At 44.0% G+C, this 22,633-nt stretch overlaps 1 protein-coding gene and 1 long non-coding RNA gene across 2 annotated transcripts in view; both read right to left on the bottom strand.

Moving 5' to 3' along the window:
* Window positions 1-22,633, bottom strand: part of CASQ2 (calsequestrin 2) — a 78,759-nt gene that overhangs the window by 6,454 nt on the left and 49,672 nt on the right. Inside the window, exons 6-8 of the mRNA XM_077119789.1 lie at window positions 16,707-16,837; window positions 15,068-15,113; window positions 8,535-8,589 (exon numbers count right to left, since the gene is read on the bottom strand). Of these exons, the coding sequence (XP_076975904.1) occupies window positions 8,535-8,589; window positions 15,068-15,113; window positions 16,707-16,837 (232 nt within the window). The remainder of the gene's footprint in view (window positions 1-8,534; window positions 8,590-15,067; window positions 15,114-16,706; window positions 16,838-22,633) is intronic.
* On the bottom strand, window positions 19,621-21,023 carry LOC143649808 (uncharacterized). The gene is made up of 3 exons (XR_013159196.1): window positions 20,892-21,023; window positions 20,442-20,560; window positions 19,621-20,016 (listed from the first exon to the last, which is right to left on the bottom strand). It is a non-coding gene; the product is annotated as an uncharacterized LOC143649808 (long non-coding RNA).

Here is a 22,633-nt window from a genome sequence, read left to right as displayed (position 1 = left end):
AAGGAAAGCTCAAAAGGGATTCACAAAAAATAAGTTTTATCTAGATCCAAGGGCAGCGTTTTGACTTTCAGGTGATGAATTCCATAATGGACAACAGACTGTGCCCCTGGATATTTCCAAGAGCAGAACAGAGCCCCATTCCCTACAGAGGCAGCACAGCATGATGCTGAAGCGTAAGGGCTCTGGGGTTGAACACTCTTGGTCCCAAGCAGGCTCTGCTAATTGGAGTGTGCCTTAGGGTGAATTGCTTAACGTCTTGTTTCCTCATCTGTAAAACAGGGATGATGATGATAACAGTACCTACCTCCTAGGGTCGCTGTGAGTCGAACAAGTCAACATCTCTAAAGCTCTAGGCAGTGCCTGGCACGTGTAGGTGTGCATTGTAAGGTGTAGCCATAGTTCTTTCTAAACGGTCTGCTGTTCTTCTGCCTGAGTGCAAGGAACTGGGTAAAACCTTCTGAAGCTGTTCGTTCCACACGTGTATTAAGTGCAGTGAACTGGGCACAAGGGGTGAATTAGATACGGTCTCGGATATGTTCACAGAAAAGCACACTACAAGGCAGTGTATCATTGGCTGCTTCCTTCCGACTCCTGTTGCTGATTGTGACGCTGAAGGCTTTGTGGTTAGTTGTGCCATATTGTGTGACTCTCAGAACCCTGCTTCAGTAGATGCAGTAGACCAAGGTTTATTTCCTTTGTTTTTAAGTCATTAAGCTAATGTGGATATTTCTGATTTGAGGCTTACAGGTCTCACAGGTCCTTCCCACTTCAGTCCTCAGCCTTCAGTGTAGACTGGTTTGGATGGATCCTCATTCATCTGGAAAAGCTTGGTTAAGGCAGCTAAACTGGTCTTGCATGTATTCGGTTGTTAAAATGAAAAAGCTAAAATGCTCCATTTCCCCCCAGGGAAGACTTCTGTTTCTTTTTAAAACAGGGCAGATATCCCTGAAAAGGGAAACACGCATTGTGGATCATCCCCTTTTGACCAGGAAGGACACGTGTAAGAAGCCATGCTTCCCTTTTTTTTTCTTTTTTTGCTTGGGCAGGCACAGGGAATCAAGCCCAGGTCTCTGACATGGCAGGCAAGAACTCTGCCACTGAGCCACCATGGCCAACCCCCATGCTTCACTTTTGTAATTCAATATTAAGTGCAGGACTAGTCCACAGCTGATATTACATGAACAAATGAATGAGTTTGAAATGAATAAATACTCCCTTTATTAGTGAAGTACTGAACTTAGAGGTCTTTTAAATTGTGGCCATAATTCAAAAAGTAGGTAGAGAAAAAGGGGAAAATATTATTTAGAAATTTGTAGGCTAGTAGTTATTTAGACATAGCAACGTAAGGACTATTCCCTGAGGTTATTAGCCAGAGAAGCATCAGTTCCTAAAGCCAGAGGAGTTCCCAAACATCCCAGATAGCTAGGCAGATGGATATCTCCTTACCCTGGGACATTCGTGTGTCTTTTCTTTTGAATGTTTCCAGGGCTGGGGCTCTGACCTCCCTTAAGGCCCATTACTGAGTTGAAAATCCTGACTGGTGAGAGTCTTTTTCTTGCGTCCAACTGAAACCTCCTTTTTCACAATAGGTACATTTTCCCAATTTTCTTCTTTTAGAGAGACAAAGCATTGCCCTTTATATGCAGGAAGTTTGTATTCATGCCACTCCAACCTTTAATTCATGAGTACTTTTTGAGTGCTTACTGGATGACAAGTGCTTTTGCATTTTATCTTTACCTCTGGATGGAGGTAAGGAGACTGTTATTTATTATCTCCATCTTAAAGAGGATGGCATTGAGGCACAGGGAAAGTGTCTTGCCCAGCACCATTTTCTAGCAAAGTGGTGGCACCGGGAGTCTAACTCAGGTCTTCTGTTTATATGTCTAGAGCCATTTCCACTATCCATACTTCATTTGAGGTCTCACACCCCTGCAAATGTTGCTGCTAAGGAAATCTGTACTTGAGATGCCTAAGCCCAGCGTAAAAGCTTCAACGTCAGAGAAGCAGGGACTGTGGCCCTAGGAAACAGTCCATAGGTGCAGTCTCAATACTGGGGGGTTTAGGGGGGCTAGGCCATTGCCTTTCCCATGCAGCAGTCAGGACACAGTCCCTTCCTTTACTTTAACCAGGCTGCTGAGCCCTCTCCTCCCCATGGCCACAGAGGGGTGGGTTCGTTAACCCAATGATGCTATGCCGGTTTGAAACTAATATGTAACCCAGAAAAGCCATGTCCATTAATCCTCATTCAGTATTGCTGGGTGGGATCTTCTTTATTGTTTCCGTGGAGATGTGACCTACCCAGCTGTGAGTGGTAACTTTTGATTGGATGGTTTCCATGGAGCTGTGTCTCCACCCATTCAAGGGGCTTCTTGCTAGAGCCCTTTAAGGGGGAACCACTTTGGAAAAAGCTTTAGAGCCACCAGTCAAAACCACAGAAACGACAGAAGCCTCGGAGCTGGCAGGAACTTCACAGCAGAGCAGACACAGATGCAGACACATGAAGAACAGAGACACGGGTGTTTGGAGATGCTGGGGAGGTCACATCTCCATGGAAACACTAAAAAAGATCCCATCCAACAATACTGAATGAGGACGTCACCATGCGATGTGAAGCAAGCCAGCACCTGGAGAGAGACAGGGGAAGCCAAGAGATGAAAGCCAGCTCTAGAGAAGTAAAGTGAGGAACCCCCACAGGAACAGAGGCTGAAAGCAACGGAGTCCAGGAGCAAGGGACCAGCAGATGCCAGCCACGTGACTTCGCAGTTGACAGAGCTGTTCCTGACCCATTGGTCATTCTTGTGTGAAGGTAACATCTTATTGGTGCCTTAATTTGGACACTTTCACTTCTTTAGAACTGTAAACTTGTAACTTATTAAATTCTCCTTTTTAAGTCATTCCAGTTCTGCTATATCACATTCCGGCACCTTGCAAACTAACACAGATGCTACCTAAAAAAAGTAGAGGGACGTGGAGCTGTGAGAACTGAGATTCCTTCCTTCCAGTGGATCCTGGGATTCCATTACCCATGGATGAGGGATACACATTCAGTCAGGTTTCCTACAGCGAGCAAGTGGCCTCTGGGAATTACATCTTGTGGGAGGTTAAACCTGCAATTATACCCTTCCCAGGCAGAGACTGGTGGGAATGAGACTGCACCAAGCCCTTGGGGATCAGTTCCAGTCCAGTAGCAGCCATTTCAGGAGCATCTGGCAGAGGCACATGTGTCTCAGACCTAGGAATGGCCCAAGAGCCAACAGATCCATAGAACACTGCTCACCCTGCCCTCGCCTCACCTCCTCATGACTCAACTTCCTCAGGGAGCCGGGTGTGCTCATTCCATAAAGGCATAGAAAAGAATCCTCCCTGTCTCCATCCCACTTGGTGTTATGGGACTTAGGGGTCTCTCGTTCATGGGAAGGGAGGCTTAGGTTTGGAGGAGCCATGTTCTTAGAGGGGGTCTTGCCCCTGTGTGTGATCAGGTGAATGTAGATAAGTAGGGAATCCTGCAGCCTGGAGGTTGCATCTGGAGAGAGCACCAGGCCTGGAGTTTGAGCACCTAGCACAGGGCACTTGACCTTTCTGCAACTTCCTCTTCCTTGTCTAGAAATGGAGAGAGAATGGCCTCATTCACCTTACTTGCTCATTTGTATCAATGATACATTATTGTTATCATGCAAAGATAATGAGGCATATGCAAAAGGGTCTGTGAAGATTTGCCCTGTCTTCTTCCTTTTCCTCCCCCAACCCCATCAACTTTTATTCATTTTAAATTTTTTCACCACTTTCATCCTTCATTTATGGGAATGATTCATATTTCATCAGGCAGGAATATATTGAGTGTCCACAGCTTCTCAGGTGCAGGTCCAGGTGCTGGGACATGAAGGCGGGAAGGACAGGTGACTGCCCTCAGGTTCCCCTCAGAGAGGCTCAGTGGGACTCCACCTCATAAGTGCGGAATTCTCAAAAAGCAGCATTATAATATCTTATCCTGGGCCTTCGGGGAGCTTCAGGAGGGTAGACCAAGCCAGAAGTTCTACCCTGATTCCGTCGAGTTGCCCAGAAGTCACCTGGAAGACAGACATCCACTGAGAACAGGAGAGTGTGTGGCCCCGTGGCCCTGGGATGGCCCTTGAGAAGTGTGAATCCTCCACCTCTCCTTACCACAGAGCTCCTTCCCTGCTCCATCTTCTCCTAGACCCAGGATCCCAGAATCAGTGAGAAAGTCAAATGATATGTTTTCGTGATGGAGAACGGCCTCAGGTGGGGGTTAAAGAGCCAGGTTTGAACTGTACTGCTCGGATTTGAATCCCGGTGGTGCCATTTGTTAGCCAGGGGACCTTGAGAAGTTTTTAACTTCTCTGCTCAGTTATTTGTTCATCCATACACCAGGGATGATGATGGTAACAGTACCCGCCACAGAGGGTCGTCGGGAAGATTAAATGCAGTGATGTTTGTTAAGTGCTTGGAACCACAGTCGGCACCTAGTTCACAGCAACTGTTAAAATAAGCACTTAATGCTCCTTTTTGAGACAATTTGTCACAAGAACATTTTATAAAAAGCTGAGGCTCTTGAAGCTTGAACGGGGCTTGGAGCTGTTTGTTGCGGGGCTCATCTCTAATTCTGTTTCGTATGCACAGACAACAGCCGCCCTTGCATTTCCAGCTTGTTAGCGCTAATATTCCTGGTGCATTCAGAGGATATTCATCCTGGGCGCGCTCAGATAGAAACACCACTTTGCAAGCCTTTCATCAAGTCTTATGAAGAAGATGTCAGCCTAATGCAGACACATATTGGGGGCTGCAGGGAAGTAAGTCATTCATTTCCAAACCTGTCAAAGGAGCATTTCCTCCAGCTGGCATTCCGAGTGCAGGAGCCAGAGAGGAAGGTTCTGGAGGAGGAAGATAAGGGAGCATCGCCATGCAAAGGGCAAGAGCAGAGAGCTGGGGAAATGTCCTCCCCAGCCAGGCTTTCCAGGCAGCTGGGATGAGTGCTTCTAGCGGAAGAGACCTGGTGATAGGGCTCCAGGGCCAAGAAAGGTCTCTCCTGGAGAACTCACACGTGCTCCCAGGGAAGACTGCCTGCCCTCAGCTTTCTGCGGTCAGTGATTGCAAACTCTTGGCTTTGAATGTCAGAACTACCAGGAGAAAAGAAACCTATGGGGGACAGATTTTTCTTGTTGTCATCATCACATAATCTTTTATTTCAAATCTAGGAACCTTCTTGGTCAGTGGGGAGGAAGTTTGATTTTTCTCCATCAGTTGTGTGCTCAAGCTTCCATGTGGCTCCACCCTCTTCTCACTTTCTTCTTCCCTCCTCCTACCCTTCCTGCACCTGCCCCTTCCCCTACCTGACTTTGCAACAGAACTGCACTGCGCTCAGAGACTCCAGGTGGCTAGGGTACTCTCCCTGAGGTGGTGGGATGAGGTGGAGGCTTCCCAGAGCAAGTTTTCAGGAAATTTGAAATTGTTTTCTACCGTGCCTCTAAATTCATATTTCTGCTGTGCCTTTAACTAACTATGACTTCTTGAGCATGCCATTGAACTTCTCAGGGTCTCAGTTTCCTGTCTTTCAAATGTTGGAGGTGGAGGGGGCTGTGAGGGACAGCAGAGGGAATGTGGACAGTGGTGTGGGCTGGGAAGTCAGACAGCTCTCAGCCTCATTCCAGCTCCCACTGCTTTCCAGAAAGTTCACATGTCTAAGCCTCAGCTTCCTCAGTTGTAAAAAATAGTACCTCCCACCTGGAGTTGTGTCACATTAGCACACAATAAATGGCCATCACCATTTCCATCATCACCATCGCAATTATGATTTTAGAGATGCAGAGAGCCCACTTGAACTTGAACCCTGGCTTAGATATAGAGACCGATATGGGATAAGCCATCTAACCTCTTAAGACTCACTTTTCTCATTTGAAATTGGCATTATAATAATGACACCCATGTTGCAGTATGGCTTTAGGGATTGGATGAGATAATCTACATAAAGCTCACAGTACAATTCCTCAATAGCTGCTGGCTCTTTACGGAGCACTGTGTTATTTTTCTGGCTGCACCCTTTCTTTGGGGGCAGGTAGGAGTTTGATTGGGGCAATAGGCAGTGTATAACTGTCAGCAATAGCAAAGGTAAACAAGAAACTGTTGTCTGTGCAGGAGCGGAATTCCTAGTCCTGCAGCCAGCCCCCTCCACCCCACGTGACACATCAGTGACCTGCGGGCAAATGACTGACCAACTGCAGAGTCAGGGAGTTGTGCTGAAAAACCTTTCCCTTTCCCAGCCCTGGGAAGGCGGGCAAGGCCCTGCCTCGCTGAAAGGAGACCTTTCAGGCACCTACCCCACCTGCTCCACCCCCATCTCCATACATTTCTTACAGCTTCCCCGCAACAAGCCCTAGCTTGGGCTCTTTGGGGAAAAGGCACATCTTCGGGCCCAGGGATATTTGTGCAAGGAGGAGGTGGAAGTAGTTTCAGGAGTTTGATTCCTTATGGCAGCAATCTCGGTCAAACAGGTTCCTGCAACTTCAGGGAGGCCACTTTGTTCCATTGTTCCTGAGAACCAGACAGATCTTCCCACAATCCTGGAAGGGGCAAGTGGGGGGCGGGGCAGGTGGGGGCGGGAGGAAGCCCCTTGGACTGTGGCCAGCAGGCTGCTGAGAACGGCAGTTTCATCTCTGTTCACACAACACTGGGCATCCGATTCTTTTTGAGTATAGCTTGTCAACCTTAGGCAACTGGCTTCTTTTGCTATTTTCTACCCGATCCAGGGTAGAGGGGATAGCCAGAGTCAGTAGAAAGAAGCTGGAACCACACTGGCTTGTTTTGGACAAGGACTAGATATCCTTGGAGCATTTTTCCGACATTGTGAGTGTATGACAAGGATCTGGGACGTCGATGGGTATTAGAAAAACTGAATAAAAATGGGTAGAAAAAGCTCTCAGATAATTGGGAGCATAAATTTAGATTTGATGCAATGGAGTACTGGTCAACCATGAATGAATGAAGTATTGATACATGCCTCAACATGGATGTACCTAGAAAATATTATGCTGAGTAAAAGGAGCCAATCACAAAAGGCCATATAGTTATGATTCCATTTACATGAAATGTCCGGAATAGGCAAATCCACAGAGACAGAAAGTAGCTTAATAGTTGTTAGGGGCAGGAAGAATGAGGAGTAACCACTAATGAGTATGAGGTTTCTTTGGGGGAAGATAAAGATGCTCCGGAATTGGATAATGACGATGGCTGCACAACATGGGAAGTATACTAAAAACCACTGAATTGCCTACTTTAAGAGGATGAATGCTAGGGTATGTAAATTACACCTCAATAAAGAAAAATTGTATGAGAAAAACTGGGGATTGGTTGCATCTGTAAGGAACTATGGAGGCTACATAATGTATTACCAAAAGAAAGCTAGTTGACAGCAAAGAATTTGGTGCTCAGTTTTGGTCTGTTCAGATGGTCTGCCCATCTAATCAATTCACAAATATTTATTGAGCACCTGCTAGATGTCAAAGCACTGTGCGATAATCAGGTATATGTTAATGAACAAGATAGTTTGTCCCTCCTTCATGGTCTGTCACTAATTCACTGTGTTCTCTTGGGTGGTATGTTTAACTTCTCTGACCCTCAGTTTCCTCTTGGCCAGCAGAGTCATCTCTAGATTCCTCTGAATGTACAGAGGCTGAGTCCTAGGCAAATACTGTTTAGTTCTTTATTGCCCAGAACACCAACTGGTACCTCAGAACTTCCCTCAGAGTTCCATAAAATTCCAGGTTCCCAGGCCCCCCAGCTGAAGGTTTTGATGCCGTCACCCTGAGGTGGCTTTGACACTTGTACTTCCATGCACCGTCAGATTTTGAACCACTGCCTAAGCATCTTGTGGCCAAAGGCCTGGCTGCTAAGCCATCCTAAATGAAGTAATGATGCCTTCTCTGGTTATACTCTGGATTGTCCCAGCTCTCCCAAAACCCACTTTGTAATCTCCACTTAACACTTTCTCTTAGCAGACCTCCTATCTCGCAGAGAGCCAACACTTTACACTTCACTCCCCATCAGTGGTTAAAAAAAAAAAATAGTGAAACCAGGGAAAAGTTGTCCAAGTTCCAGAAATAAAACAAAGTTACTCATCCATTTATAGGGTCATCTTGCACTCCAGAAATAAGCTGCTTGTTTTGCCCAGTTCTCCTTATTTGAGGAAATATTTTCTATTCATTTTCCTGAGCATGGGTCACATTTTACAGATCAAAGGGTAGACTTGTTTTTATTTTAAGATAAGACTGAGATTTATATAGGCTAGATCACAAGGTAAGTAAACTTTCAATGTGAAAAGAAGTTCACGCTCGTGCACACACACACACACACACACACACACACGTGTGCACACACATCTGACTCTATCCCTAACAGGCTCACCAAGGGGTGCCCGATATTGTGCTGTTGCCTTACGGATAGGGAGGGCTTCCAAGGGATGACAAAAGGTGAGAAGTCAGTCCTTGCTTACAGTGTAAAAGGGCAGAGTGAGGGGTTCCTACCTGGGTCACTCTTCTCTGCAAAGGCTACGATGTGGATCCCATTCAAATCATCTTCCTGGGGAAGAAAAAAAATCAGTTTATACCCAGGTGGGGAGATTTAGAAGGGTGACTCAGGATCATGGACTGAGAGGGTGGAAGGGTAAGAGGGGAGGCAAGGGAAGGGGAGGCCGGGTGTCCCAGGCACGGGAGAAACAGAGCTGGATGTTCACACACTTGAGAAGGGGATGCTGACAGAGTGTAAACGGGAGGAATGCATGGGGTTTGGTAAGGGATTTGGAGAAATGGGTTTAACGAGACAGGAAAACGCTATCTACATGCAACACATTAGCACTAAATAAGTCTCACTCCTGTGGTCTAGAGGGTCCAGGAAAGCAGCAGGAAAAAAAGGCACAATTAGAAAGAACGTGGTTCTGGCTTGTCAGGAGTTCCTAAGGGCAGCAAGCTCCCAGGCTAACTCCATGAATGTGGCTGGCAGGATCTGTTTCAGGAATTCATCCCCAGCAACAATAACCGGTGATGTAGTAGGTCATAGAAACTTCTGGATACAGATCCTGAAACTATCCCCAAACAGACAGCAGATAGTAATCTTTCTAGTAAATTAGGATGTGAGGCTTTTTTTGTTCACCCAAGAATCATGCACAAGCATAGCACTTCTCTGTTAAGATTCATCAGCCCCTTTCGCTGAACAAAGAAAACCTAGATAAGATAGCAAGTGGGGGGGGGGGGGGGCCCAGATTCTTTACTTGGGGTCCTTTCTGCCTCTGGATCCAGAGCTTGCAGAATAGGCAGGGTCTACGAGGCATATCTGTGAGTGTGGGAGACTCAGGGAACCACCTGGAACTTGGGCTGAGGAAGGGTGGAGGGTGGAGGACAGCAAGCATAGGTGCAGCTGTGGTATTGGGGGAGGGGAGGGGAGGGCAAGGCAAAGACACTAGAGACGGTTTTCAAATCTGTGAGGCAAACAAAGGGCCATTTCATCTTTCCATGTCCTAGACAGAAAGAATCGTATGCCTTGTGTTTCCCTTGAATCGATTATGCCTGGAGAACGGGAAGAGAAAGCTTGGAGGGGCCTCTGTTATAAGAAATGTGACCCTCAGGAGAGTTTCAGTGGAAGTTGTGTGAGGACGAGGCTCCCAGGGACAAAGCTGAGTGAAAACTGATTATCGTAGACATGGGAGAGGCGCTCCCTGGGCGACCTGAATGTCACATCAGAATCACCCTATGGATAAAAACTCCAGGCATGTCAACCCTCCCATGATCCCCGTTTCCATTTCAATTGATTTTAATGCTGCTGCAATCCTATCTAAATGCTAATTTTTTCCTCTGAGTTTGAAAAGGATAAAAACCTCCCCAAATTCTGAGAGATTAAATGGAAAATATTATTATTAAAAATAAGAGAGTGGGCAGCTGCCTTGGCCATATTCTCTGGGGAATTGAATTTTGCAGGTGCGTGTGTGTGTGTGCATGTGTGTGTTTATTACATAAATCAGACAGTGAACAGAAGGGGAGTCTGAGGTTTCACTGTTTTACGTTTGCTATTACTGCCAGACAGAATATCCTGCTCAATTGTTGTTAGGCTGCCCTGCGTCTCTGTCTCCTGCCGTCACATTAGGAGTGAGTGGTGTTAACTCTGTGAAGCAGGCTTCATTTCTTTGTGCCCTTCTAGAATGCATTTGGCAATTGATTTTAGAATTAAAAATCCATATTCGTTTTACTAAGCGGCAGGTCATAATACTCCCCAGTCCTGAGACCATCCCACTGTGCAGCATGGTAACCAAGGGAAAGAGACTCTCTCTTTACGTGTCTTAGAGGGTCAGCGCACAAACTTTTATTTTATTTTTTTTTAACATGGGCAGGCACCGGGAATCGAACCCGGGTCCTCTGGCATGGCAGGCGAGCATTCTTGCCTGCTGAGCCACCGTGGCCCACCCACAAACTTTTATTGAGCACCTGCTAAGAAGTAGACGTTTGCGAGGGGCCAAGTTCTTTCATGTAATAAACTCAGAGCGGAGAATCCACAGGTGAGCCCGCAAGTGGGGATGAGAATCAAATGTGCGCAGGTGAGGAAAAGCAGAGCTGACTGTCCAAACTAAGCACAGCCCTGGGGGCTTTCTCTGAACCCACAGGCTTTACTGCCCAGACCACCCGTTTCGTTTTTAGATCATATTGCCTTGGAAAGTGCCTTTTTAATTGCATGAATCTCTCCTCCTCACCTAGATGGTAAGCTCTCTAAGGAAAGAGGTTTGCTTTAGAATAACCATATCTGCCATTTGTAGGTACAGTATTCCTAAATCTCAAATGAAAGCCCTATTCCTATTTAATGCTTACAATGACTTACATAAAACTACAGCGCTAGTTAGTGACCTAAATGGGATTTATACCAGCTTTGCCTGGCCCCAAAGCCTGCAAAGCCTCTTTATCTTTCACTAGTAGCAGCCTAACAGGCTCCTGTCACTCTGCAGGGTTTGCAGAAGATGTTGCAAACTCAGGTCAGTGGCTCTTATTTAAGCTGAAAGAGACTGAGCAGAGACTGATATATAAAGTGACCAAGCACCAGATCCCCCAAAAGAACTGAAGAGCTGGAAGTTACTTCCTCCAGATTCCCCAGCTTTTTGGTGTTCCTCTGTCAGAGCAACAAGTATTCTGGCTGGCAGTACTTGTTTTGAGACCATTTACTCAACCTGATCTCCTAGGATAGCAACTTCCATTTTCATAACCTCAGTGCTCAGCACAATTATTGCTTATTGACTTAAAGAAAAGGAGTGTGAAGATAAAAAACATTACATACTCAGTGAAAAAAATGAGAAAAGAAACTAAATTTATCAGTTAGCCACTATCCAGCTATAACCACTGTTAATATTTTGCTTTAGTTCCTTCCAGTGTCTGTTAAATGTTTGTTCCTGATACAAAGAAAAGAAATGCAGCTAAAACTAGCAGACTCCCAGATTAAGATGCAATGGAATGACCCCAGGGCTTGTCTGGGTGTGTCCTACCCTTTCCTGAAACTACTCTGCTGTTGCAACCAGACAGGATTATTTGAGAAGGAATTGCCAACTCCCATCCCCTGTGGGTTTTGCCCAGGACCCTGGCTGACTGCTTGCTGGGATGCAGACTGGGTTGGAAGGTAGAGTCTCAAGGGGAATGACAGGTTGGCACGAGGCCTAGCCCCACCTTTACATTCTTTGAATATTCTACTAAAAAGCAAAATAAAAAGCTATTTAATTTGCACGCAGCAAATATTTCTATGCATTGATTTCTCCAGTAATAATGACACCTTTTCTATGGTTTGGTGCTTTAAGAAACTGCACAATTGGGGAGAGGAAAAGGTAAATAGTTGTTTTAGTCCTAGCTAGCTTTCTTATCTTATTTAAATATTTTGCAATGTCTGGGAAGTGGGTGTTGAAGATAAAGATTCTTAAGTTCATTGACCGGTTACTTTCTTCACATCTGTGCTCTGAGTTGCTGCGGCCCCAGCAACCCACAGAGAGTGTGGTCTTTGGAGAACTGCCCTCCTACGTGGACTTGGGAGAATGGGGAGGGATCATGAAGCATGGCTCCTCAACCGTCCTTCAGAAAGATCAATTTCTGCTACTTCTTCTTAAAGATGTGAAGATGGCCCTGGAGAGGCTATATTACCTTCCCTTCTAGTTGGAGCCTTGGATGAGGGGGTTTGTGTGGTCTGGTTACGACATCTGGAAGTCATGTGGGTGCTTTAGCTGGGATGTGGGGAAGGAGTAAACCATTCCAGTTGCCCTTTTCTTTACTTGTTTAAATTCAGTACATGGTCCTTCTACAGTTAGAAAAGAAATTTTTGAATATTTAATAATGTGGAAAATATGAGCCATTATTGCTATTTCACATTATCGCAGAAGGCTGTAACTTATCTTATTCATTAAGTGAAAAGCAAACAGAGGAGTTGCAATGAAGCCAGACGACAAGCTCTCTTTTTGAACATCTGTTCTCAATGCAATTGGCAGTGCTGCTGTGAGATGATGTGAGGGAACATTTCTACAGTACGATGTGGGGTGGCGGGGGTGGGGGTGTGGTGGGGAGCAAGGGAGACAGGACATAGGTTCTCTAGCTATCAGATCTTGGCCTTGGGTATGAGACTGCTGTGTCAGTGGGAAAAATCCTAGGTGAACAAGTCCACAATTTTGTATCCTCTCCCTTCCAGGAGCCAAGAAAACTGAAAGCTATCTTTTAGGGAGGAAAAGAAAAATGAAAAGAACCAAGGATTAAGAAATTGCAGAACAGCCATAATCCGTTTCAATTTAAAACGGTGCCTGCATGTGGCAGATTGAGATATGTACTGCAGAGGAAAGCGTGTTCTTAACCCACATTCCTGTTGTATGAACCCATTGTAAATAGGATCTCTCGAAGATTTAGTTTAGTTAAAGTATGACCAGCTCAATTAGAATGGATCTTAATCCTAGTACTGGAGACTTGTAAAGAAAGCTACAGGGAGGAGCCAGGAGAGAGAGAGTCTATGGAACCAGGGCCTGGGAGAGAAAGCAGAGGACTTTGCCGTGTGATGCGGAACCAGGGCCTGGGAGAGAAAGCAGAGGACTTTGCCGTGTGATGTGGAACCAGGGCCTGGGAGAGAAAGCAGAGGACTTTGCCGTGTGATGCGGAACCAGGGCCTGGGAGAGAAAGCAGAGGACTTTGCCGTGTGATGCGGAAAGCCAAGGAACCCAAGGAATTTGGCTGGCCAGACTGCTATGACCCGGGGAAGAAGCAAGCCTTCCAGCCTCTGAGACCGTGAGAGAATAAATTCTTTTCGTAAAGCCAACCCATTGTGTGGTATTGACAATAGAAGATGGAAGATTAAGACACTGAGTCGTGAAAGACAGAGAAAGAACAAGAAACTGCTCCAGGTTAAGGGAGACTAAAGTAACACAATAACCAAATGTAACTGGGCCATCCAGAATAGGATCTTGAGCCAGGAAAAAACAACAAACCTTTTCCCTTGTTATAAAGGACATTAGTGGAACAACTGGCAAATCTGAATAAAGTCTATAGATTACACAGTAGAATTGTGTCAGTGTTAATATTCTGATTTTGATCATTTTGGCTATTGTACTGTGGTTATGAGGAGAAAGTCTTTCTTTTTAGGTAATACTGATTTATTGAGTGATAAAGAGGAATTGTATCTGCCACTTACTCTCAAACAATTCAGAGAATATAGATAAAGAAAAAGAGCAAGACAAAGCAAAGGTAATAAAATGTTAACAATTGGGGAAACTGGGTAGAGATACAATGAATTCCTTTTACTGTTTTTGTAAGTCTGAGATTATTTCCAAGTAAAAAATTAAAAATAAAAAAGAATATTATTTTTAAAGCACTGTAATACCGTTTACTATTATTTTCAAGTATAATGACAAGACCCTTTAAAGGTTAATTTTTTGAAAGATTTAAATGTTAAGAAACTTTATTTCTATTGTGCTGAGTTGTTCTTAAGTAGTCCCCTGCTTAGAATAGATTTGCCCTTCCATGTCTGTGAAAGGCTTGCTCTACCTTCAGACATCCAAGTAAGAGACAAGACAGTAAAACAGTGTCAGGTTACGGTTTCATTCATTCATCACTTCAGAGTCTGAATGAAAGAATTAACAAGTAAATGCTTCCATGTCAATCTCTTTCCTTTCTTGATAAATGATACCTTTTGGGAACCAGGCCCACTCTAATGAGACATACTGGAAAGAGCAGGAGATCTGATGCCCCATGAACTGAATTTACATCCCAAGATCTAATACTTATCAACTATGAATCCCTGAGTAATTAACCAAATCCATATGACCATCAGTTTCCCCATCTGTGAAATAAGGCTAAAATAGTACTTGTTGTACATCACTTCCTAGAGTTATTGAAAGATCCAAGTAGAAGGACATATGAAATGCTTTGAAAATGGCTCCACAGACTTTGATTGCTATTGTTTATAGGATTTTGTATGAAGGTTGGAAGAGGTGATGTCTCCAAGGCCTTCTTTCCCTGTACCAATCAATCTCCCTGATATAAACCTAGAGGACAACTGACTCAGCAGCTTTCTAGTAACTTCAATTGATATTTATAAAACAGCTAATATTCATTAATTGAGTATCTACCATGTCCTGGGCTCTCTATACCACTCATCCTTATAAAAAGCTCCAATTTTAGATGAGAAACTAAAACCCAGAATGATGGTATGACTTGATGTAGAACATAAGGTAAGGTGGCAGATTCTGCATTTGAGCCCAAATTCCTATAACTACACAGCCTGAGCTCCTTCTACTATGCCCAGAATCGCCAATGAACTGAAGATAGTAGTCACTTTGGGAAATGAACTCAGAGATGGAGTCATTTTGCCTAATGGGTAGTACCAAAGAGGTTGGCTCCATGGAGAATTGGGTTTTGAGTATGATGTCCATGTTTCAAATACTCCACTATCCAGACGTTCACCCCAATAGAATAAGACTTAATTTGGGATTTAGTCAATGAAACACTCCTCTTGGGGAATACATCTATCTCTCCAAGGCAGAAAAAATAAGAAACTTTCTTACCCATATTTCGAACATATCTTCTGGGCGCAGACGACGTAGAGTGGGTCTAAAAAACAAAAGGAGAAACTTCCTTTAGCAGGCATCACCAAGACAAACTTCACAGCCTCAGCATAGTAATATGCAAAACCAGATGGTTCATTTATATGTGTAAGAAGACCCCCAGAAACCTACTTCCCACCCCCCCACCCCCCCACTCCACCCCCACCCCCAAGGGTTGGAGCTGCTCTGTTCTGTTGCATCACACAGTATTGGGCCTACAAACACTCAGGCTGCAGAATTCCTCTTCTCAGCCTTTTCAGAGATCCATTTGATCCAAGGATTATACAATGTATTATATACAATGGGTCATAGGGCAAGGGTAAAGAAGCCAGACTAACGCCACTGCTGAGAGCCCAGAGCAAGGTCAGAATGAGAACAGAGCTGCAGGGTCATTCATCAAACCCCCTTGAGGATGTTTGTTGGAATAGGTAGGATCTATAGTTGGCCCAAATTTTCATTTCCTTCCGAATGGCAGTAAGTTTTGCTTGAAGCTCTTCATTCAAAGAAGAGTTGACATTTGTTCCTCCAAATTCTGACTCCCTGCAGGGGGCAGGACTGTCCTGGTGATAGGATCCTAGTGCTCTAGGCTCAGTGAACATATGTGTGCGTATGCACGGGACTGTGGATGGATGGGTTAGTGAACCTATTACCATGTTCCATGTTCCAATGTTGTCCCTCCCTCTAGAACAAGAGTTGGCAAACAATAGCCCATGGACCACATCTGGCCAGCCTCTCCTGTTTGTGTAAATAAAGCTTTTTTTTTTTTTTCAGACAGCCATGCCCATTTGTTGAGTAGCTGCAACAGATACCATCTGATCCCTAATACCTGAAATATTTACTCTTCAGTCCTTAACAATAATGTTTGCTTACCCAGGCTACAACTATTCTAAGTAGTATTGAACTTTCTTCTCCCAGAAGTTTTATGAATAGAATGCCTATCCTTGGATAAGTTACTTAATTTCTCTGAGCCCACTTGCTTAATCTTTAAAATTGGGATAATAGTAACTATCCCATAAGTCTAAGGATTAGATAAAATAGCTTCCAGAAAGCACCAGCATGGCACTTGGGGTATAGGAGGCCATCCCTAGTTATGGCAGAATTTTGCTCATATCTGGCTCTGACTTTGAGCCAAGGGATAGTGGATAGCTTTATTGTAGGTAGAGCTTGGAACCATGATTTTGCTGCATGCTGAATACTCATATGTGAAGATCCTCAGGCCTTCTCACCTGCCTATCATGTCAACCCACTTCCAAGACCCTTGCAGGCCCAGCAGGCAACCACCCTTCACAGTACTCTACTAGAATGGGGAGTCAAGTGAAACTAGTAGATCCAAGATTTAAGAAATCCAACCACCACCAAGGGGATTTGCCAATTGTTAGGAGGTGTTCTAACAAGGTCGGCAGTCATAGATCCATAATCAGAATTAGCAACATCTCTGACATTTATCAATGACCAACAATGCCATAGTACTAACTTTGGTCCTGCTGGGGTACTAATTATAGTAACTCTGCTCTTGGTGAGTGTGAGATGTCAGGACTAAGGCTCTTCTTCATTCTCTAAACCCTGGACCACCCAAGCCCCTGCATGCCATCTTGGGCACCTTTGGTGTTCCTTCACAAACTCCACAAGCTCCTCTTCTGTGTAAGGTTTGTCTGGAATGGCAATGGGCTCATCCATAAATGGCTCATAGAAATCAACTTCATTCATCTTCAGCGACAGTTTCTTTGCAACCTGTAATGATTACAAATAAGTATCCTGAATGGTAGTTTACATATCAATGGGTTGCCTATCTAAGAGAAGTATGTGTGTTCTCTAGCAAAGCCATGAGAAAGTATGGACAGTTTTGACTCAAATGTTGAAGTGTTAGGAACTCACCACCTGAGGCCTGGACTGGATCAATCTCCTTTTGTGAACAAGGAAGGAGACAGGGAGAAAAAGATATAGTTGGCAAGGAAGGTTATGCATGGGAAAAGAGCAGTCAGAATGGAGACTGAGAAATCACCACCACTCCATTATATATGCCAGGGCTGAAGGAGGAAGCAAATGTTAACAGAGCATGCTCAGTGTCCTGGGATGTGTAGAACTGATAGAACCAATTTTGATAGAAGAGGCAACTGATGGAGACCGTTTAAAGCACACAGGTATTCAAAGCAAAGGTTAAATCATTAAACTGTCCTTGACTAGCCCGTAGATCCTAATTGTTTTTGAGGTTGAAGCCCTGGCCTGAGGGTGAAATCTCCTAGGACCTCCCTTGCTTGGTGGTTTGTCAGCCTTGGGAACCACCTAGTTTGCAGCTGAACAACTCTGGTTACTAGTCATAAGGTGGCCAACAGTCCCAATTTGCTCAGAGCTGAAGAATTTCCCAGGACAAAGAACTTTCAGTGCTAAAACTAGGGAAGTCTTAGATCAATTGGTCAACCTACACCAGATGAAAGGCTTGGGGAACCAGCCCCATAGCCTGGAAGACCTTTCTTCTCTTGATTAAAGTGACCACGCTGTCCTGTCAGGGCAGAATTGTTGCTGTGTTTGCCTGCAGAGCTGCTGAACTCAGGACCTCTCTTTGTGGAGTGATCTGAGAGGCTTGGAATGTGCAAAGCTCTATAAAAAACCAAATGCCATTCTTCTCTAGTGCAGAGCTGTGGGCCAAGAAAGCACAGAGATGAACAGTGGTTCCCTTGAAGCTAAAAAGGAATTGCCTAAGAGCTGAGGCCTTGTGGTGGCAACCAAAGGTGCAGTGACCCAGCAGGACCATGACTAATTGGAAGGGGGAGGAGGCTAGGTGTTACACAGCAGTTACAAAAGAGGTCCATTCCTATGAAACCCTGATATCCCCCTGGTTTCTGTCATCAGCTATTACTAATGCCCGGTTACAACACTTTAAAAAACAGCATTTCTTACAGAGATTCCAGCATCCAACTCAGAGTTAAAGAAAACAGGTCATGTTTAAGAGCTATCTTTGAAAAAAAGAGAGTTCATTGTCATACTGATTTTGTTTTGAGGGACAAGGAGGTGTGGTTTTTCTTCTTTCTTTTTGTCTGTCTTCTGTTAGGGGGAGGGGACTGTGGGCAAAGGCACTGAAAGTAGGGAAAGGAAACGCATGCAGGCACAGTCCGGATTTACACGTATTTCTATGGAAAGCTGGGTCTATAGCAGAGTGGGCTTAAAAATGACAGTGGATTCTGACTTTTTTTTAAATTGACTTACTGCATATTCTAGAAACCAGGAAACTGTGCTTGTATAAAGTGGTGGAGGGTGTCTGAATAAACAAAAACAATAATAATAACACATAGAGAGTCTTTACTATAAGCCAGACACAGGTGCAAAGTGTCTCAGGTGTATTGTTTTCTGTAATATAATGTATGTCATGTAATTAGTTAATTAATTAATTACTACTTTGATTACATGAAGTAAGAACTACTATTATACTTATTTTACAAATGATGAACCCCAGGCACAATTTGGGTATGTAATTTGTCAGGATCATATACTTAGAAGGAGTAGAGCTAGCATTCAGACCCAGGCAGTGGAGCATTCTCTTACCAATTCCTTGGATTCCAGCTTCCCTTTCATTTGAAAATTACATTTTCCTTGACACCGTAAAGAAGGGAATATCTGTCCCTGAAAATAAGATGCTGACACTCCACCATGTTTCAGTGGTATTTCCTTTTTCCTCTTGTAACGTGACCTGCTCTCATCAATTCATCCCCATCAGAGCCTGCTATAATTAAGGTTCTTTCTGAGGTTGAGAATGAGCTCATTGGAACCATATATCAAGGAAAGCAGTGTGCCCGTGCCTGTGAGCATGGGTGTGTAGAGTGGTCTCTGGTCCCTGAATACCAGAATCTGCAGTGTTAAGTACATGAATGTAAAGTTCAATTGCACATTTTGGGGCTTAGGACTTGGAAATCCTGAGTACGATTTTCCAAAGGCTTCTTCCCTTATACCCCATCACTAACATTCCAGATTGCCCTCATCTTGGATCTTTCCTTTCATTCTTTTTGTTTTTAAATATGCTGAATGGTGGGGTCACATTTCTTTCTTTTTCCATGTGAATAGCCCATTATTGCAGCACCATTTGTTGAATTTTTTGGTTTGTTTGTTTGCTTGTTTGTTTGTTTTTGGTAAGTGCATGGGCTGGGAATCGAACCTGGGTCTCCCGCATGGGAGGCAAGAATTCTTGCCACTGAACTACCCTTGCACAGCCCTCTTTCCTTCTTTTAATTGAGTCCTGGATGGTAGGGAACTGAAGTTGATGACTGAAGGAGATTTGATTGAGCTATTTATTCAAAATATATTTAGTGGGAACTACTGTTTCCTACTGTATCCTGCTGTTCTACAAGCAGATCTGACTCACGGGTGTTATAATTATGTTAGAATCGATTATTCTATTGAAGATGAATAGGTCCTTATAAATTAGGCCTTCCAACTTTTTTTTTTTTTTTAACTTGATGGGATAGATTTTGGTAAATAGAAGAAAACCACAAAGACCCTTTTTTCTGACATTTGCACATGTTAAGACTTTTGATACTCATGTTTGTCCCCCTACAAGTTGACAAACCATTTCAGTTTTTACAAATGGAACCCACTCAGATGAATTTAGGCCAGCTCAACATTTATCTCCCCATAACTTTGGTTTGATTATCATTGCTTCCTTTACCCCCAATGTGGTTCAAAAGAGAAAAGTATTGTGCTTCTCACAGTTTACTCAGACAGAGAAAGAAATGGGCCAGTGGGCGATGGCATTATAGTTACAGCCAACATGATTCAAGCTGTAAGGTGCAGCAGAGGGGCACCCTCCTTGGCCCTCTGAGCTTCTCTTGCTCCAATCGCGTCTTCAGGGAGGGAGGGCCTCTGTGTGGCTTTACTTAGAATGAGGATCAGGAGATCAGCGCTGTGCCAGTCCTGTGCACCTGATAAAAGTGCTTGGAAGAGCTTTTAGAAAATACAGATTCCTGGGCTCTGTCACAACCCTAAGGTTCCCACGTTTCCGGGGTGGGTCCCAGGGCTCCCCAATTTAAAAGCTCCCTGAGGGACAGCAGTAGGGATGGTGGCTGGAATCTAATTCCCAAATCCACAGCAGCCCTGACATCTTACTCCATTCACGGTCCTCCAATTTGTATGATACAGTTTATTGGTTTGTTTACTTAGTAACTTTCTGTCTCTCCCCTCCTCTCTGCCCCTCCTTCTCTCCTCCCTGCCCCACCATAAAACTCTAAATTCTAAAAGGGGAGGAATCGGGTTTGTTCAGTGTTGTGGGGCATCTACAGGACTGCCTGGTATACAAAAGGCACTTGCTAAATGTTTTTGGGCAAACGAATAAATAAATGAAAGATACCTTCAGTTGAATATCCTCTTAACTTGTAGAAAATAGGAGTTATCAAACTATCTTGCTTTCTTCCAGACAGTCTTCTTCTCCCTAGATTTCCTGATGCTTATATTAGCTTCATATCTCTGCTGTTTTGAAAGTGAGATTTGCAATGTTAAGTAATTTTTTAATGTTCTCTCCTCTTTCATCTCACCAATGTCAGATCCTCTCACCATCTCATTCTCTGCTGGTTGCTTTTTTTTTCTGATCTTTGTCACTGTAACTAATACTTCCTTGGTCCTTGCTGCACCTGGTTTCAAACCTCTACCGAGCACCTCCCCTCCACGAAGTCCTTCTGGGATTCCTTAGGAAATATCCCTCAAACGGGTCCTCCCAGTCATCTCCTGGCTTCCATTGCTTATTTCCTTCTTTGCTCTAGCACCTCCTGCTAGAGGTTTCCTCCTGTTTGTCACAGAATACCTGAATTCTTAGAATAAAGGCCCGTAAACACTGCTGGCCATCTGCTGGCTCTTCAATAGGCCACTCTCCAATTAGCCTTCCAGATCTCACCATCCCCCATTGGGCACTATTGGCCTCCCCCTCCCCAGTCAGTGCAAGTTCTTAAGTTCCAAAATGGTACCGGAATCCTCCCTATGCAACAACCCCTCCCTCTGTGTTCCATATAGAGGTAGAAAAGGTGCATTTTTCTCTTTCAAAATGTTATGAAATCCCACAAGGCTACATGCACATTGGCACTTATGACTCAGTGTCTTACAGAGTTTTTAGTGAAGCTGCTTTTTGAGTTTTTAATTATAGCTTGACCTCACCTTCGTCATAGGCCACAGACATGAAGCCATATGGTTGGGCTGGGGAGCTTTCCAGAAAGTAGACACCACCCTGAACTCAGAATTGGACCACCCCTCTGAAAACTAAGGCTTTGTTGCTTGACCAAGTGGGTCAGCTTAACATTCTCTTCCCTTCAGATGAGCTCATAAGCAGAAGCAAACTTGGTCACTCCTGGCCTATCATGACTAAACGTCAGTGATGGACTTGGTTTAGGTTTCTCTGGACCTCCCCTTCTCTACTGATACCCTAACCCAACCCTCCACCCCACCAGACCTAGATGACTGCCTTCTTATTAATAACAATTCTAATAATTGCCAGCAAACATTTACTGAGTGCTTATACATTAGCTTTGGAGTAAGGATGACCTAGGATTAACTCATTTCCCTACTTGCTAACTGTGACCATGAGCAAATCACTCAATCTCTCAGTGCTTTCAGTTTTATCCTCCATAGAATGAGGATACTAATCCCTCTCTTACAGAGGTGTTGGGAGGAAAAATGAGAAACCTATGTAAAGCTCTTAGCATAGAACCCGGTGCATAATAAGTACTTAATAAATTATTGATATTATTCATTTAGGTATTCTCGCTAAAGATATCTCTCAACTCTGATCCAACCAATTAGGGTAAACTTTCTTCAACAGTACTTAATTTACAGACCTCTATTCTGGATTACAGATTTAAGAACAGGGAACATATTCATGAAAGGGGTTCAGTATATATAGGTGAATTGAATATGAACTCTTTTCATTGTGCCCTTTTCCTGCTATAGCCCCTAGAGGTTTCCTCCTGTTTGTCACAGAATACCTGAATTCTTAGAATAAAGGCCCGTAGCACTGCTGGCCATCTGCTGGCTCTTCAATAGGCCACTCTCCAATTAGCCTTTGCCTGACTTTGATTAAGGACTTACTTTGTCCTAGATTAATTTGTTCCAGAAAAATATAGTGATTTGGGGCTCTCCAGTTGGTGTGTGTGTGTACTCTGACTCTCAAGGGCAGGGACAGGGTCTACTACTTAATGTGATATGGAGGGAAAGGCATGAGTTTGGGGCCCAGATTGCCATTAATTTTCTGGAGACTTTGGATGTTTCTTAACCTAAGACTGTTTTCTCATCTGGAAAGTGAGACTTTTTCTCTCTCACAGTTATTTAAAAGATTAGAGATAACATAGATGCAATATATTGAATTGTGCCCAACACACAGAAAGTACTCAATGAATAATAATCATTTCAATAGTAACAGGAGAGAAAGTAGCTCCAAATAAATTACCCATTGATGCAAGATTCTTCTATTCTGCTAAATTGTGGCTTAAAAAGCACTTGCTACAACCAGAAAATAAAGAGCATTTGAATTACAGAGGAGAACGTCAGTGACATCTT

The sequence above is a fragment of the Tamandua tetradactyla genome, chromosome 11 (genome assembly GCF_023851605.1).
Source record: "Tamandua tetradactyla isolate mTamTet1 chromosome 11, mTamTet1.pri, whole genome shotgun sequence".
Classification (NCBI taxonomy): domain Eukaryota; kingdom Metazoa; phylum Chordata; class Mammalia; order Pilosa; family Myrmecophagidae; genus Tamandua; species Tamandua tetradactyla.
Note: the sequence above shows the minus strand (reverse complement) of the source record. Positions and strands in the feature narration are given on the sequence as shown.